Below are 14,344 nucleotides of genomic sequence, written 5' to 3' on the forward strand. Positions count from 1 at the left end.
ACACACGCGTGCCTGGGTGTAAGATTTGGATTCAATAATTTGCTTCAGGTAGCGTTCCATGTATTTTAGTTTAATGGTGTAGAGTGATGTTTCGACATCCTTAATGGTAGCCATCTTATGTAAGGTATTAAACCTTAGCGGTAGTCTTCCCTTCACGATGTGAGGCAAATTTTCCTTTTGGCCTCAACGCACAAATTTGACGCAATGGTTTTCCACGTTCCTGTAAAACAGAATGTTAGCTATATCTAGTGATTTGATGTAGCGAAAAGTTGAGATTTTGATACGGCTTCCCGCTTATGTCGACTTTACCGAAAGCGGTCATTCTTCTAAAAACTTGAAAAACGTGAAAAGCGTCACAAACTCACAATATAGTTCTTAATTAAATATACCAGAATAAATTGGAATACTTAATTGCAGCTACGGGTGGACTTAATGTAAAATTCCTTGTGTAAAAAGATAACATTTATAAGGACGAATGTGTGCGCTTGTAGCTCAGAGATTTTTTTCTTGTAGCTACCTCACAATCAGTACATCATTTTAGTTGCTTTTAAAAAATTTTCTTGTTTTCTCTTTGCTTTTGTGATTCTTTTTGTAATTCTTTTCAGTGCAATCAGTGTCTCCTCCAAACTGCCATAATGATTGGAATAAAAATTGCGATGCGATCTGGTAATTTTATTCCTTAAATTTAGCTCACGATTAAATATCTTGTAAACACAAAACGATTTTTTGATTTGACAATGTGCGTGTGACGAAGTAGATAGTCAATGTTAAAAATCAAGTTTTATACGACATTAGTGATTTAATTTGATAATATCAAAATCGCCAGTACTTTTTATGCCGGTGAGTGAACAACCTTTCCTTTCACACAAACCCCAATACAAGCTACAAATAGAGCTTTCATCGATTCTTAATTTTCGTGAAAAGTCTTTACGATACCTGCATGAGCTGTGGCCAATAGAAAACTGATGCAAAGCAGTATCTTATAGAACATCTTCATGGTTTTTCTATAATTTTTTCTAAACTGACGATTATTGAATGTGCTTGGCGTTTATATAGGTTAATTTGGGAACAATGAAGCATTGTTTCTGTATCAAATTTCATGTTTGTTCTTTGTTTTAAAAAATGGTTCGTACCAATTACTGCCATGCTTTGTCAAGGTAGAAGTTTGAAACGAAAAGACCAAAATCAAATTCAAATATGTTACAGGCTTACACTAAATTTTCGAAATATTCTAGTCCATATACAGTGTTATGAAGCTCCATATATGTATATATTTGGTATACAGACGTAGTACTGCCAGTTTATATTGTATACAGACGTAGTGCTGCCAGTTTATATGGTATACAGACGTAGTACTGCCAGTTTATATTGAATACAGACGTAGTACTGCCAGTTTATATTTGGTATACAGACGTAGTACTGCCAGTTTATATTGTATACAGACGTAGTACTGACCATTTCTTTTCGAAAAATATGTGATGCAAGTGAAATTCTAATACAGTTTGCATACATCTAAATGTATAACGTATATAAAACATTGACAAAGATTTTGTCAGCTCAGAAATATATTGATGAACTCGTCAGTTTACAGTCGGTCATAACGTGATATAAAAATATCTTATACATTTTTCACAGGATTCACGAATGGCTATAAACATTTGAAAATTTTTTCTAGTATATAGTAATATTCATGATATATAGGTATACATTCAAAACTTCCTTATCAAAAGTAATTCTATGAAAGAATGTTTTATGCAGTGGTGTTTGATTAATGAAGATATGATTTTGACTTTGCTGGACAATTTAAGCAATTGTCTCATGAACCTGAAAAATTCAGGTGACTCAACGGGATTCGAACCCATGAAAGAATGTTTTATGCAGTGCGGCGTTTGAAATTCAACGGGATTCGAACCCATGAGTCACCTGAATTCAGGTTCATGAAACAATTGCTTAAATTGTCCAGCATTCATATCTTCATTTAAAATAATTTAGTTGACCTAAATTTATTATAAAATAAAAGATGACAAAGTTAAACTGTAAATGGCAAAATTTTATTTCGTCTTGAGTAAAAAGTTTCGTAAAAGAGGAATGCATCGTGTTTCTTTTTAGGATAATGTTTGCGTGCTATTTATTCGCGTATTTGTTGGAATTGCGAATTGAGCGTTAAATTTTTCTTGTAACACATACACCAACTAATGAATGGCAGATGTAGATTACAGCTCAGAAGAATCGATATAATATTTCATTTTCTCGTTTATGCATATTTCTTATTGGAAACCTGTCATCTATCATATAGCCATACTGCCATAGTAAACTAAACAGACTAACATACTTTTTTATTGGGATTACAACAACAAAATTTTAAAATGAGTAAATGTACATTCATACAAGTGTAGTGTAAACGAGTACATTCATACAAGTTTTTCCATGATTGTCACTTTCTGTATATCCTAGCAGATCTTCTCCGTACCAGATTCTGAATGTTTGACCATGATACAACCATCGGAAACCTGGTACAGCAAAGGTGATACTCGGCGAGTTAGAATTGTATCCCGGCGAAATATACCAGTTGCCATTAGTGCCGGGTGTAATCAAAGACGGTGCAGGAAATATACGTTTATTTCTTGTGTCTGAAATTCAATAACAGAAACATTGATCGCATAAATTAAATGCTTTTTGTGTAATGTTTGGCCAATTACTATTACCCTACATTCAGACTTTTAACATTGCGATCGCGGATAGTTTAAAAGTCATTACAAACGTAATTCTTGTTCTACCTCGTATGACTTTTAATGATTCTTACCCAGTTTTTCTCACTTAATATGACTTGAAATGCTGGGCGAGAGCGTCAACAATAAAACTCAGTCAACTAGCTACCCAAAATATGAACTACTCAGCCTTATAAAGGTTTAATCGTCTGTTTGTATTAAATTGTTCAATATATGCAGAAATACTGTCATTAATAAGTATTAGAACATCGACTTCCATTTGTTTTAAGTCTGAATTACCCAAAAGCTATTTGAATGATTCTTCGACAGATTAAGATTTTTTATGTTGTTTTGCAACAAAACTATCCTTGAAAATGTTCCAGCTGATCATTTTTTATTAATTTACCTGTAATGATAATGTTCATTGCGGATGATGGCGAGCAGCCCCAGTTGCTTTTATGTGCAGGAGAACATCCAATCTTTCCAGTGGTATGTTGTAACTTTAGAGCAATGATAAACCGCGAAGGGCCTGGGTATGAAAATTCAGCATATTGATTGTTTTTGGCCCCAATGCACTTGTTCAACGCAATTGTTCTCCATTTTCCTTTAAAAGGTAATGTAAACATATTTGTAAAACTATGCAAATTACGCACTCTACGCGGTTCTCTACGTTGCATGGAACACTAACACTTACAACTTCAGGCTGATGTAGGTCAAAAACTTATTTGTGTAAAATAGGTTGTCATAAGTTCATCTTCACCTGAAGGTATGCATTTGTACCTCGATGATTTTTCTTCTATTACCTGATTAGGACGATTAAAACGATGTGAATTGAGAAACAGTCATCAGCTCGATTAATGTGATGATTTGTATTTCAGCACAACCAAGTTTTAAAGATTTTGTAGCAAGAAAAAAATGTATAGAAATAACTTGAAACAAAACCAGTAAGCATTTTTCTCAAAATAAGATGCCAAATTTAAATTTCACAGTAAAATCTGTCTTATAAACCAGTGATAAATCAAAAATGAAGACTGACAAAACAGTCAGCACTGCTTTTTCTACACCTCAGTTTACGCCATCTTCTACACTACACAGTGCTCAAAATCTCAATACAAGCTACAAATTCTAAAATTTCTAAAGTCGAAAAACCCTACCTGCATTGACCGTGGCCAAAAGATAACCAATGAAAAAGAGAGTTTTGAAGAACATCTTAATGACTTTTTCTTGATTGGAAAGTAGTTTCTTTTAACCGACCGTTCTTGATGTGGCGATGTTGAGTTGTGAATAATGTTACTGAGTCGCTAAGCTTTATCTGTTCTCTTCCTTTGTTTTGTCATCTTAATCATCTTCCTTTAGCACGCTGATTGAAGTGAAAATTCAAAAACAGACATGACAATGGAGAATATGTAAACTTTTAGTGTTTGTAATCCAATGAAAAAGCCTTTCGCCTACTTTATATGCATGAAAGAATACAGAGTTATGGAAATAAAGTGTTCTTTTGTGGTCGTTAAGTGTATCCTCAGAAGTAAACTACAACGAGCGAGAATGCACAGGAAAATGATTCCAAATTATCTCTGGCATTTGTTAAGCTGTCAAGTGGATTTGATGCACATTTTTTATGCGTCAGTTGTCTCTGTAATAAACTTTGTATTTCATGAGATAACTACGAAGTAACTATTAAAACTTTTGATTTTATTTACAGCAGTTCAATCAATGAGAAAATTTGCCCATTTACTTTTTGCCTAATTTAATTCACAGACGTGAAGACTAGCAGATCCGGAAGTTCAACGTGTACAGTGTTAGGACTGACAAAAATGCTTTCTATTACCAAACACAGACCATTTGTTGGGAATGACTGAAAGTAAAAATTTTAATCGGCTGAGATGGCCAACATCCAAATTCGTATATGGTGCAAGCTTACTCAAACGAAGCAACTATCGACGTTTCTTGTGATTGCTAAAAAGTTTTTAACTCGTTGGAAAGTTTCGTAATGCATGGTTTTCTCCATACACAATACTGGCCACATAGATTTATAAAAACCATGACCAGCCGATAATTTAAAGAAATATAGTATAAAACAAATTCCGAAAAAGCAAGATATCTTGAGATTGCAAAATATGCATTAAAACAAGACGAGAAGTGAAATGTAAATTTTCGACTTTATTTCAAAGTCATCCTCAGACAGAATGATATTTAAAACCATACATACACACATATATATTTACAACGCATGAATTAAGTGACGGAAGTAAGCAATAGAAATTTAATAGTGTGATATTTACAAAAGAAGAGTTGGAAGAGGTGTAGTATTTCAAAAGGATGAATTGAAACCACAGATCCGACTGGTAGAATGAGTGTATTGTAATTTAAGAGAAGAGTTGTAATTCTTTGCTAGCCTTAAGTCCCGTGTTTAGAAAAGGTTTGTTGTGTTTGATGAGAAGTGCTTCAAGAAAAGCAAGAATGTGGTAGTTGTTAGATATGTTTGATTCAAGTATTTTATAGTTGTTGAATGCGAGGTTTTCTATAGGAGAGGGAGTTCTGGGAGATGGAGGGAGATCATTGAGTTGTGAGAACTGGTTTTGTAGTGTAGCCAGGAATTGAGCGTTTTCGCACTCAGAGAAATGCTGGCCAACTGCACCAGAAGAGAGCCTGGTTGCATGTTCTCTGAGCCGTACAGACAGGTATCTTTGTGTTATGCTGATGTAGGTTTTACCACAGCCAGGGCAAGTTATTTCGTTTACAAGTTATTTCGTACTATGTAGCTTCATAAATTATCATCGAAATCGCTGTCACTCCAAACAAAAATCTGCTTAAATTACGAATTAAAATGTGTATTTATGATATGTTTCGTCCGTTGGGAACCACTCCTCCTTGTTGGTAACATCGCAACATTAATAACATTTGGTAACATCTATGGGTAATGTTACGAATGCTGTGATCCTGGGACGGGGGTGTGGATGACGTGTCGTTTTTTCAATATGGCGACAAGAGATTTTGTATTTTGTATATGAAAAATGGTTGTGAACTAAATAGGCGCAAAAATGGTCATGACTAAATCGGAGGCGCTGAAAATTCTTGAAATAGCTGAAGGTTTGGTTAATGTATTTACTATGTATAACTAATATGTTTGTCTTTAATGCGCTTTTTAGTTGCAGGTAAGTGCTGTGCTGTCTATACTATACTATACCGAACTTTGTAAATATACTGAAATTTATGATGCAAACTATGGATGCATTACTTCCAATGATTTCCATTTTAACTTTTCTCATAAAATTATACAATTTAAAAACTTTATACAGGAAGAGGAGAAATTATACAAGAATTAATAGAGGAGAGGAGAAATCGAAGAAAAAAGCGGAAAAGTTTATCATTATATCAACTAATAGATAAACGTATCGACTAATTCAGAATGTAAAGATTGGCTTAAAGAATGTGCGCTAACCAAGATGCATTGCGCGTATTTGTTTATGTTGACATCGTTGCTTTATGAGCCTGCAACTCACTGAATTCAACTTCGACACTACGTCGTTTAATTTACCTGAGAGTTAGCAAAAATTCAATTTTACAATAACTATTATCGTTTGTCCAAGTTACATTGACTACAATGACAACATCCGCCATTTTCGCCACCCAAATATGGCTTCACGTGGTGATTAACGCGCAATGCATCTTGGTTGGCATACATTCTCTGGGTCCAGAACACATTTTGCGCGTTCCCTGGATCCGTAGCTCATTTTTTCACTATTCCTGTTTGGCAATATTGGTCTTCACACGGTTACATAGCCAGCTTTGCCTCCATTTTGTTTTCAGAGAAATCGAGCTAATCGTACGAAAAGAGAACGAGAGAAAAGTAACGACAGTAAAAAGGTACAACATGTGTTGATGAGGTACAACATTTGTTGATGAGGTGCAATATTTGTTGATGAGGTACAACATTTGTTGATGAAGTACAACATTTGTTGATGAGGTACAACATTTGTTGATGAGGTACTCGTCAATGATAAAAATGCTGATGTGTGGAGACTGCGAAGATTTACGTGTATTTAAATACCGGCTAAATTCAAATTATTCCTTTTTTGGCAAAGTTTGCTACAGAGTTTGAAGTTTTACAAGAGCTTTTAACTCCTGTCTAATTCTTGTATTAATCCGTCGTTTTAACCCGAGCACACAACAGGATTTTTTGATTTTTTATGGAGGATTGAATTAATTTTTCTCACGAATTTTTCAAATTGCTTTTAATTTCATTTAGTTGTTTCTCGAATTAGTTGAGTTGTTGTTTCAATTGGATCTAATTGTTTTTCGGATTTGTTGCATTTTTTCAAATTTGTTAAGCTTTTTCCCCATTTAATTGAGTTGTTTTTCAATAAACGATTTTCAAGTGGAATAAAACTGACCTTCTGATCTGCAGGTGTGCAGGTTTGCAGGTCTTCAGGTTTGGACCATTTGTCGAGTTTATTAGCGAATAAATTCCCTTGATATTTTAGACGAATGAGGTGACAACACCTATTGAAAAAGTCGAGAATGTTCAAGAAAATCAAGACAGCTCGAAAGAAAATATAAATCCCGAAGGCAATGAACAAATAGCGAAAGGAAACGAAGAGGATTGTCCAATGTCTTCGAAAAACAGAGATCACGAGTTTTCGGATGACGACAACACCCACGTGAGCAGTACAGTTATATATGACGTTTTCCTTAAGATGGAGATAGATATAAAAACATACAATCTTTGTTGATGTAGATTGTCCACGTTAGTACAGTCTTGATAAAGATTGTGTGTGTTAGTGTTGAGCATTGAACTAAAATACATGGAACGCTACCTTTAATAGAAAAGTCTAATAAATTCTTGAAGCCTAAGTTTACACCCAGACACGCGTGTGTAGTCAATCACTTTTCAACAACTCAAAACACTACACACGCGTGTCTTGGTGTAAGATTTGGATTCAATAATTTGCTTCAGGTAGCGTTCCATGTATTTTAGTTTAATGGTGTAGAGTGATATTTCGACATCCTTAATGGTAGCCATCTTATGTAAGGTATTAAACCTTAGCGGTAGTCTTCCCTTCACGATGTGAAGCAAATTTTCCTTTTGGCCCCAACGCACAAATTTGACGCAATGGTTTTCCACGTTCCTGTAAAACAGAATGTTAGCTATATCTAGTGATTTGATGTAGCGAAAAGTTGAGATTTTGATACGGCTTCCCGCTTATGTCGACTTTACCGAAAGCGGTCATTCTTCTAAAAACTTGAAAAACTTGAAAAGCGTCACAAACTCACAATATAGTTCTTAATTAAATATACCAGAATAAATTGGAATACTTAATTGCAGCTACCGGTGGACTTAACGTAAAATTCCTTGTGTAAAAAGATAACATTCATAAGGACGAATGTGTGCGCTTGTAGCTCAGAGAGTTTTTTCTTGTAGCTACCTCACAGTCAGTACATCATTTTAGTTGCTTTTAAAAAATTTTCTTGTTTTCTCTTTGCTTTTGTAATTCTTTTTGTAATTCTTTTCGGTGCAGTCAGTGTCTCATCCAAACTGCCATAATGATTGAAAAAAAAATTGCGATGCGATCTGGTAATTTTATTGCTTAAATTTAGCTCACGATTAAATATCTTGTAAACACAAAACGATTTTTTTGATCTGACAATGTGCGTGTGACGAAGTAGATAGTCAATGTTAAAAATCAAGTTTTTATACGACATTAGTGATTTAATTTGATAATATCAAAATCGCCAGTACTTTTTATGCCGGTGAGTGAACAACCTTTCCTTGCACACAAACCCCAATACAACCTACAAATAGAGCTTTTATCGATTCTTAATTTTCGTGAAAATCTTTACGATACCTGCATGAGCTGTGGCCAATAGGAAACTTATGCAAATATGAGTCTTGTAGAACATCTTCATGGTTTTCCTATGATGCGAATTTTTTTTTCTAAACTGACGATTATTGAGCGTGCTTGGCGTTTATATAGGTTAATTTGGGAACAATGAAGCATTGTTTCTGTATCAAATTTCATGTGTTGTTCTTTGTTTTTAAAAAAATGTTTCGTACCAATTACTGCCATGCTTTGTCAAGGTAGAAGTTTGAAACGAAAAGACCAAAAATCAATTACCAATATGGTACAGGCTTACACTAAATTTTCGAAACATTTTAGCCCATATACAGTGTTATGAAGCTCCATATATGTATATCTTTGGTATACAGACGTAGTACGGCTAGTTTATATTGTATACAGACGTAGTGCTGCCAGTTTATATTGTATACAGACGTAGTACTGCCAGTTTATATTGTATACAGACGTAGTACTGCCAGTTTATATTGTATACAGACGTAGTGCTGCCAGTTTATATTGTATACAGACGTAGTGCTGACCATTTCTTATCGAAAAATATGTGATGCAAGTGAAATTCTAATCCAGTTTGCATACATTTAGTTGTTACATAACGTATATAAAAACATTGACAAAGATTTTTGTCCGCTCAGAAATATATTGATGAACTCGTCAGTTTACAGTCGTCATAACGTGATATAAAAATATCATATACATTTTTCACAGGATTCACAATGGCTATAAACATTTGAAAATTTTTTCTTGTATATAGTAATATTCATGATATATAGGTATACATTCAAAACTTCCTTATCAAAAGTAATTCTAGTTGACCTAAATTTATTATAAAATGAAAGATGACAAAGTTAAACTGTAAATGGCTAAATTTTATTTCGTCTTGAGTAAAAAGTTTCGTAAAAGAGGAATGCATGGTGTTTCTTTTTAGGATAACGTTTCTCGTTTATTCATATTTCTTATTGGAAACCTGTCATCTATCATATAGCCATACTGCCATAGTAAACTAAACAGACTAACATACTATTTTATTCGGATTACAACAACAAAATTTTAAAATGAGTAAATGTACATTCATACAAGTGTAGTGTAAACGAGTACATTCATACAAGTTTTTCCATGATTGTCGTATTCCGTGTAATCTTGCAGATCTTCTCCGTACCAGATTCTGAATGTTTGACCATAATACAACCATCGCAAACCTGGTACAGCGAAGGTGATACTCGGCGAGTTATAATTGTATCCAGGCAGAGTGTACCAGTTGCCATTAGTGCTGGGTGTAATCAAAGACGGTGCAGGAAATATACGTTTATTTCTTGTGTCTGAAATTCAATAACAGAAATATTGATCGCATAAATTAAATGCTTTTTATGTAATGTTTGGCCAATTACTATTACCCTACATTCAGACTTTTAACATTGCGATCGCGGATAGTTTAAAAGTCATTACAAACGTAATTCTTGTTCGGCCTCGTATGACTTTTAATGATTCTTACCCAGTTTTTCTCACTAAATATGACTTGAAATGGTGGGCGAGAGCGTCAACAATAAAACTCAGTCAACTAGCTACCCAAAATATGAACTACTCAACCTTATAAAGGTTTAATCGTCTGTTTGTATTAAAGTGTTCAGTATATGCAGAAATACTGTCATTAATAAGTGTTAGAACATCGACTTCCATTTGTTTTAAGTCTGAATTAACCAAAAGTTATTTGAATGATTCTTCGACAGACGATTAAGATTTTTTATGTTAACTATTTTGCAACAAAACTATCTTTGAAAATGTTCCAGCTGATCATTTTTTATTAATTTACCTGTAATGATAATGTTCAATCGGTGTGATTGCCAGCAGCCCCAGTTGGTTCTGGCTGAAGAAGCACATCCAATCTTTCCAGTGGTATGATGTAACTTTAGAGCAATGATAAACCGCGAAGGGCCTGGGTATGAAAATTCAGCATATTGATTGTTTTTGGCCCCAACGCACTTGTTCCACGCAATTGTTCTCCATTTTCCTTTAAAAGGCAATGTAAACATATTTGTAAAATTATGCAAATTACGCACTCTACGCGGTTCTCTACATTGCATGGAACACTAACACTTACAACTTCGGGCTGATGTAGGTCAAAAACTTATTCGTGTAAAATAGGTTGTCATAAGTTCATCTTCACCTGAAGGTATGCATTTGTAGCTCAACGATTTTTCTTCTATTACCTGATTAGGACGATTAAAGCGATGTGAATTGTGAAACAGTCGTCAGCTCGATTAATGTGATGATTTGTATTTCAGCACAACCAAGTTTTAAAGATTTTGTAGCAAGAAAAAAATGTATAGAAATAACTTGAAACAAAACCAGTAAGCATTTTTCTCAAAATAAGATGCCAAATTTAAATTTCACAGTAAAATCTGTCTTATAAACTAGTGATGAATCAAAATTGAAGACTGACAAAACAGTCAGCACTGCTTTTTCTACACCTCAGTTTACGCCGTCTTCTACACTACACAGTGCTCAAAGTCTCAATACAAGCTACAAATTCTAAAATTTCTAAAGTTGAAAAACCCTACCTGCATGGACCGTGGCCAAAAGATAACAAATGAAAAAGAGAGTTTTGAAGAACATCTTAATGACTTTTTCTTGATTGGAAAGTAGTTTCTTTTAACCGACCATTCTTGATGTGGCGATGTTGAGTTGTGAATAATGTTACTGAGTCGCTAAGCTTTATCTGTTCTCTTCCTTTGTTTTGTCATCTTAATCATCTTCCTTCAGCACGCTCATTGAAGTGAAAATTTAAAAACAGACATGACAATGGAAAATTTGTAAACTGTTAATGTTTGTAATCCAAAAATAGCCTTTAGCCTACTTTATATGCATGGAAGAATAAAGTGTTCTTTTGTAGTCAATAAATATATCCTCTGCATGAAACTACAACGAGCGAGAATGTACGGGAAAATGATTCCAAATTATCACAGGCGTTTATATTTTGTTTAGTTATCGAGTGGATATTAATGCACACTTTGCGTGTGTCAGCTGTCTGTAATAAACTTTGTATTTCTGGAGATGGCTAGTATTAAAACTGTTGATTTTATTTATAGCAGTTCAATCAATGAGAAAATTTGCCAATTTACTTTTTCCCTAATTTAATCCGTGAACGTGTAAATTGCAGACCGGAAGTGCAACGAGTACAGTGTCAGCCAGTCAGGAATATGACAAAATTGCTTTCTATCCATACTAAACACAGACCATTTTTTGTGAATGACTGAAGGTAAAAATTTGAATTGGCTGATATGACGAACTTCCAGATTAGTATGCTATATGGTACAGGCTTGCTCAAAATTCTCACAGTTTACAAAGTAAATTTGTGTTCATACAATTTGAATGAATTTGAACTTCTTTTACTCTCCATTCTTATGTCTATCTAAGATACTATTACAAATTTGCCATTCTCAGCTGTAAATTTTTGGTAATAATGTTGATACAAAGTGTTATGCTTTTTTTCAAACACTTACAAAACCAAGACTTACACCTGTATTCTAAAAAAACACTCACACTCAATGTGTTATACAGACACCAAAATATCATCAAACTACAGCGAGCGAGAAATGCACAAGAAAATGATTCCAAATTATCACAGGCATTTGTTTAGCTATCGAGTGGATTTGATGCACATTTTGCACGCATCATTTGTTTCTGTAATAAACTTTGTATTTCATGAGATAACTACGTAGTAACTATTAAAACTTTTGATTTTATTTACAGCAGTTCAATCAATGAGAAAATTTGCCCGTTTACGTTTTGCCTAATTTAATCCATAGACGTGCAGACTAGCAGATCCGGAAGTGCAACGTGTACAATGTTAGGACTGACAAAAATGCTTTCTTTTACCCAACACATACCATTTGTTGTGAATGACTGAAGGTAAAAATTTGAATTGGCTGAGATGGCCAACATCCAAATTTGTATATGGTGCAAGCTTACTCAAATGAAGCAACTATCGACGTTTCTTGTGATTGCTAAAAGTTTTAACTCGTTGGAAAATTTCGTAAAGCATGATTTTCCATGCACAATACTGGCCACGTGGATTTATAAAACCATGACCAGTCGACAATTTAAAGAAATATAGTATAAAGCAAATTCGAAAAAGCAAGTCATCTTGCGATTGCAAAATATGAATCAAAACAAGACAAGAAGTGAACTGTAAATTTTCGACTTTATTTCAAAGTCATCCTCAGACAGAATGATATTTAAAACCATACATACACATATATATTTACAATGCATGAATTAAGTAACGTAAGTAAGCAATAGAAATTAAATAGTGTGATATTTACAAAAGCAGTGTTGGAAGAGGTGTAGTATTTCAAAAGGATGAATTGAAACCACAGATCCGATTGGTAGAATGAGTGTATTGTAATTTAGGAGAAGAGTTGTAATTCTTTGCTAGCCTTAAGTCTCGTGTTTAGAAACGTTTGTTGTGTTTGATGAGAAGTGCTTCAAGAAAAACAAGAATGTGGTAGTTGTTAGATTCGGTTGAGTGAAGTATTTTATTGTTTTTGAATACAAGGTTTTCTATAGGAGAGGGAGTTCTGGGAGGTGGAGAGAGATCATTGAAGTAAATGGTTTGAACCCGGGAGTATCGTTACATGTTTGTAAATGTCGATTGTCCAGGTTGGCATAGTCCTGAGAAGGACTGTTTTTGTTATTGTTGACTGACGTTTCGATTACCTAAGTTATCAGAGTCAAATGAGTAAACGTCAGGTTATTGCATTTGTTATTGGTTCAGTCGTTGTATTGTGTGTACAGGAAATGTGTATTGAAACATGAATTAGTGTGAAGTAAAATATTTTTAATTTTAATAGTTGATTCGTCTGTAACAGACGTTAATCTGTGCTCGTCATCAGTCGTCTACTGGTGGATTTGACAATCTGAATAGCCTCTTGTATAGTTCAACGACTTAATTCTAAGGCCTGCCGACTATACCAACCTGGGCGATCGACATTTACAAACATGTAACGATACCCGGGTTCAAACCATTTACTTTATTACGATGATCTGGACGACAGAGCGAAAAACTTGCTAAAGACTACATACGTTTTGCAAGCAACGTCAGACGCATTCGCCAACAACTCTGGTTCAACCACCGCTGCAAGGATTTTGGTCTCGTTCCGGCAGGACTTAGAATTAAGTCCCCGTTGGACACACAAGAGGCTATTCAGATTGTCAAATCCACCAGTAGACGACTGATACGAGCACGGATTAACGTCTGTTACAGACGAATCAACTATTAAAAATAAAAATATTTTACTTCACACTAATTCACAATTTACACCCACACATTTCCTGTACACACAATACAACGACGTAAGAACCAGATAACAAATACGGCTAACCTGACGTTTACTCCTCATTTGACTCTGAAGATGACTACCGCTAAGGTTGTCGAAATACAACAATACTATACTATATTATATTATAGAGGGCTCTGGTGAAAACTGGTTTTGTAGAGTAGCCAGGAATTGAGCGTTTTCAAACTCAGAGAAATGGCCAACTGCACTAGAAGAGAGCCTGGTTGCATGTTCTCTGAGCCGTACAGATAGGCATCTTTGTGTTATGCTGATGTAGGTTTTACCACAGCCAGGGCAAGTTATTTCGTATACAAGTTATTTCGTACTATGAAGCTTCATAAATTATCATCGAAATTGCTGTCACCCCAAATAAAAGTCTGCTTAAATTACGAATTAAAATGTGTATTGTTTGATATCTTTCGTCCGTTAGGAACCACTTCTCCTTGTT

General features: G+C 34.5%; 1 protein-coding gene across 3 annotated transcripts; it reads right to left on the reverse strand.

The window, feature by feature from the left end:
• Positions 1-2,213: 2,213 nt before the first annotated feature.
• On the reverse strand, positions 2,214-11,329 carry LOC124444794. Of its 3 annotated transcripts, none has more exons than XM_046995447.1 (3): positions 11,119-11,228; positions 3,115-3,312; positions 2,214-2,630 (listed from the first exon to the last, which is right to left on the reverse strand). In XM_046995447.1, the coding sequence occupies exons 1-3, from the start codon at positions 11,171-11,173 to the stop codon at positions 2,383-2,385; spliced, it is 501 nt and encodes a 166-aa protein (XP_046851403.1). In that variant the 5' UTR covers positions 11,174-11,228; the 3' UTR covers positions 2,214-2,382. The 3 variants fall into 3 exon arrangements, with proteins under 3 accessions (XP_046851403.1, XP_046851402.1, XP_046851404.1); XM_046995446.1 differs by lacking the exon at positions 11,119-11,228 and adding an exon at positions 3,863-4,038; XM_046995448.1 differs by lacking the exons at positions 2,214-2,630; positions 3,115-3,312 and adding exons at positions 9,409-9,879; positions 10,371-10,568 and having other exon boundaries at positions 11,119-11,329.
• Positions 11,330-14,344: the final 3,015 nt, after the last annotated feature.

Source organism: Xenia sp. Carnegie-2017, unplaced genomic scaffold (genome assembly GCF_021976095.1).
Source record: "Xenia sp. Carnegie-2017 unplaced genomic scaffold, XeniaSp_v1 HiC_scaffold_21, whole genome shotgun sequence".
NCBI lineage: Eukaryota > Metazoa > Cnidaria > Anthozoa > Malacalcyonacea > Xeniidae > Xenia > Xenia sp. Carnegie-2017.

Excerpts from the sequence above, each read along its gene's own strand:
- LOC124444794 (XM_046995447.1), bottom strand. The coding sequence starts at position 11,173 with ATGTTCTTCAAAACTCTCTTTTTCATTTGTTATCTTTTGGCCACGGTC. Across the intron at positions 3,313-11,118 it reads TTTGGCCACGGTCCATGCAG|GAAAATGGAGAACAATTGCG; the intron begins GTAGGGTTTTTC and ends TACCTTTTAAAG. Across the intron at positions 2,631-3,114 it reads AATGAACATTATCATTACAG|ACACAAGAAATAAACGTATA; the intron begins GTAAATTAATAA and ends ATTGAATTTCAG.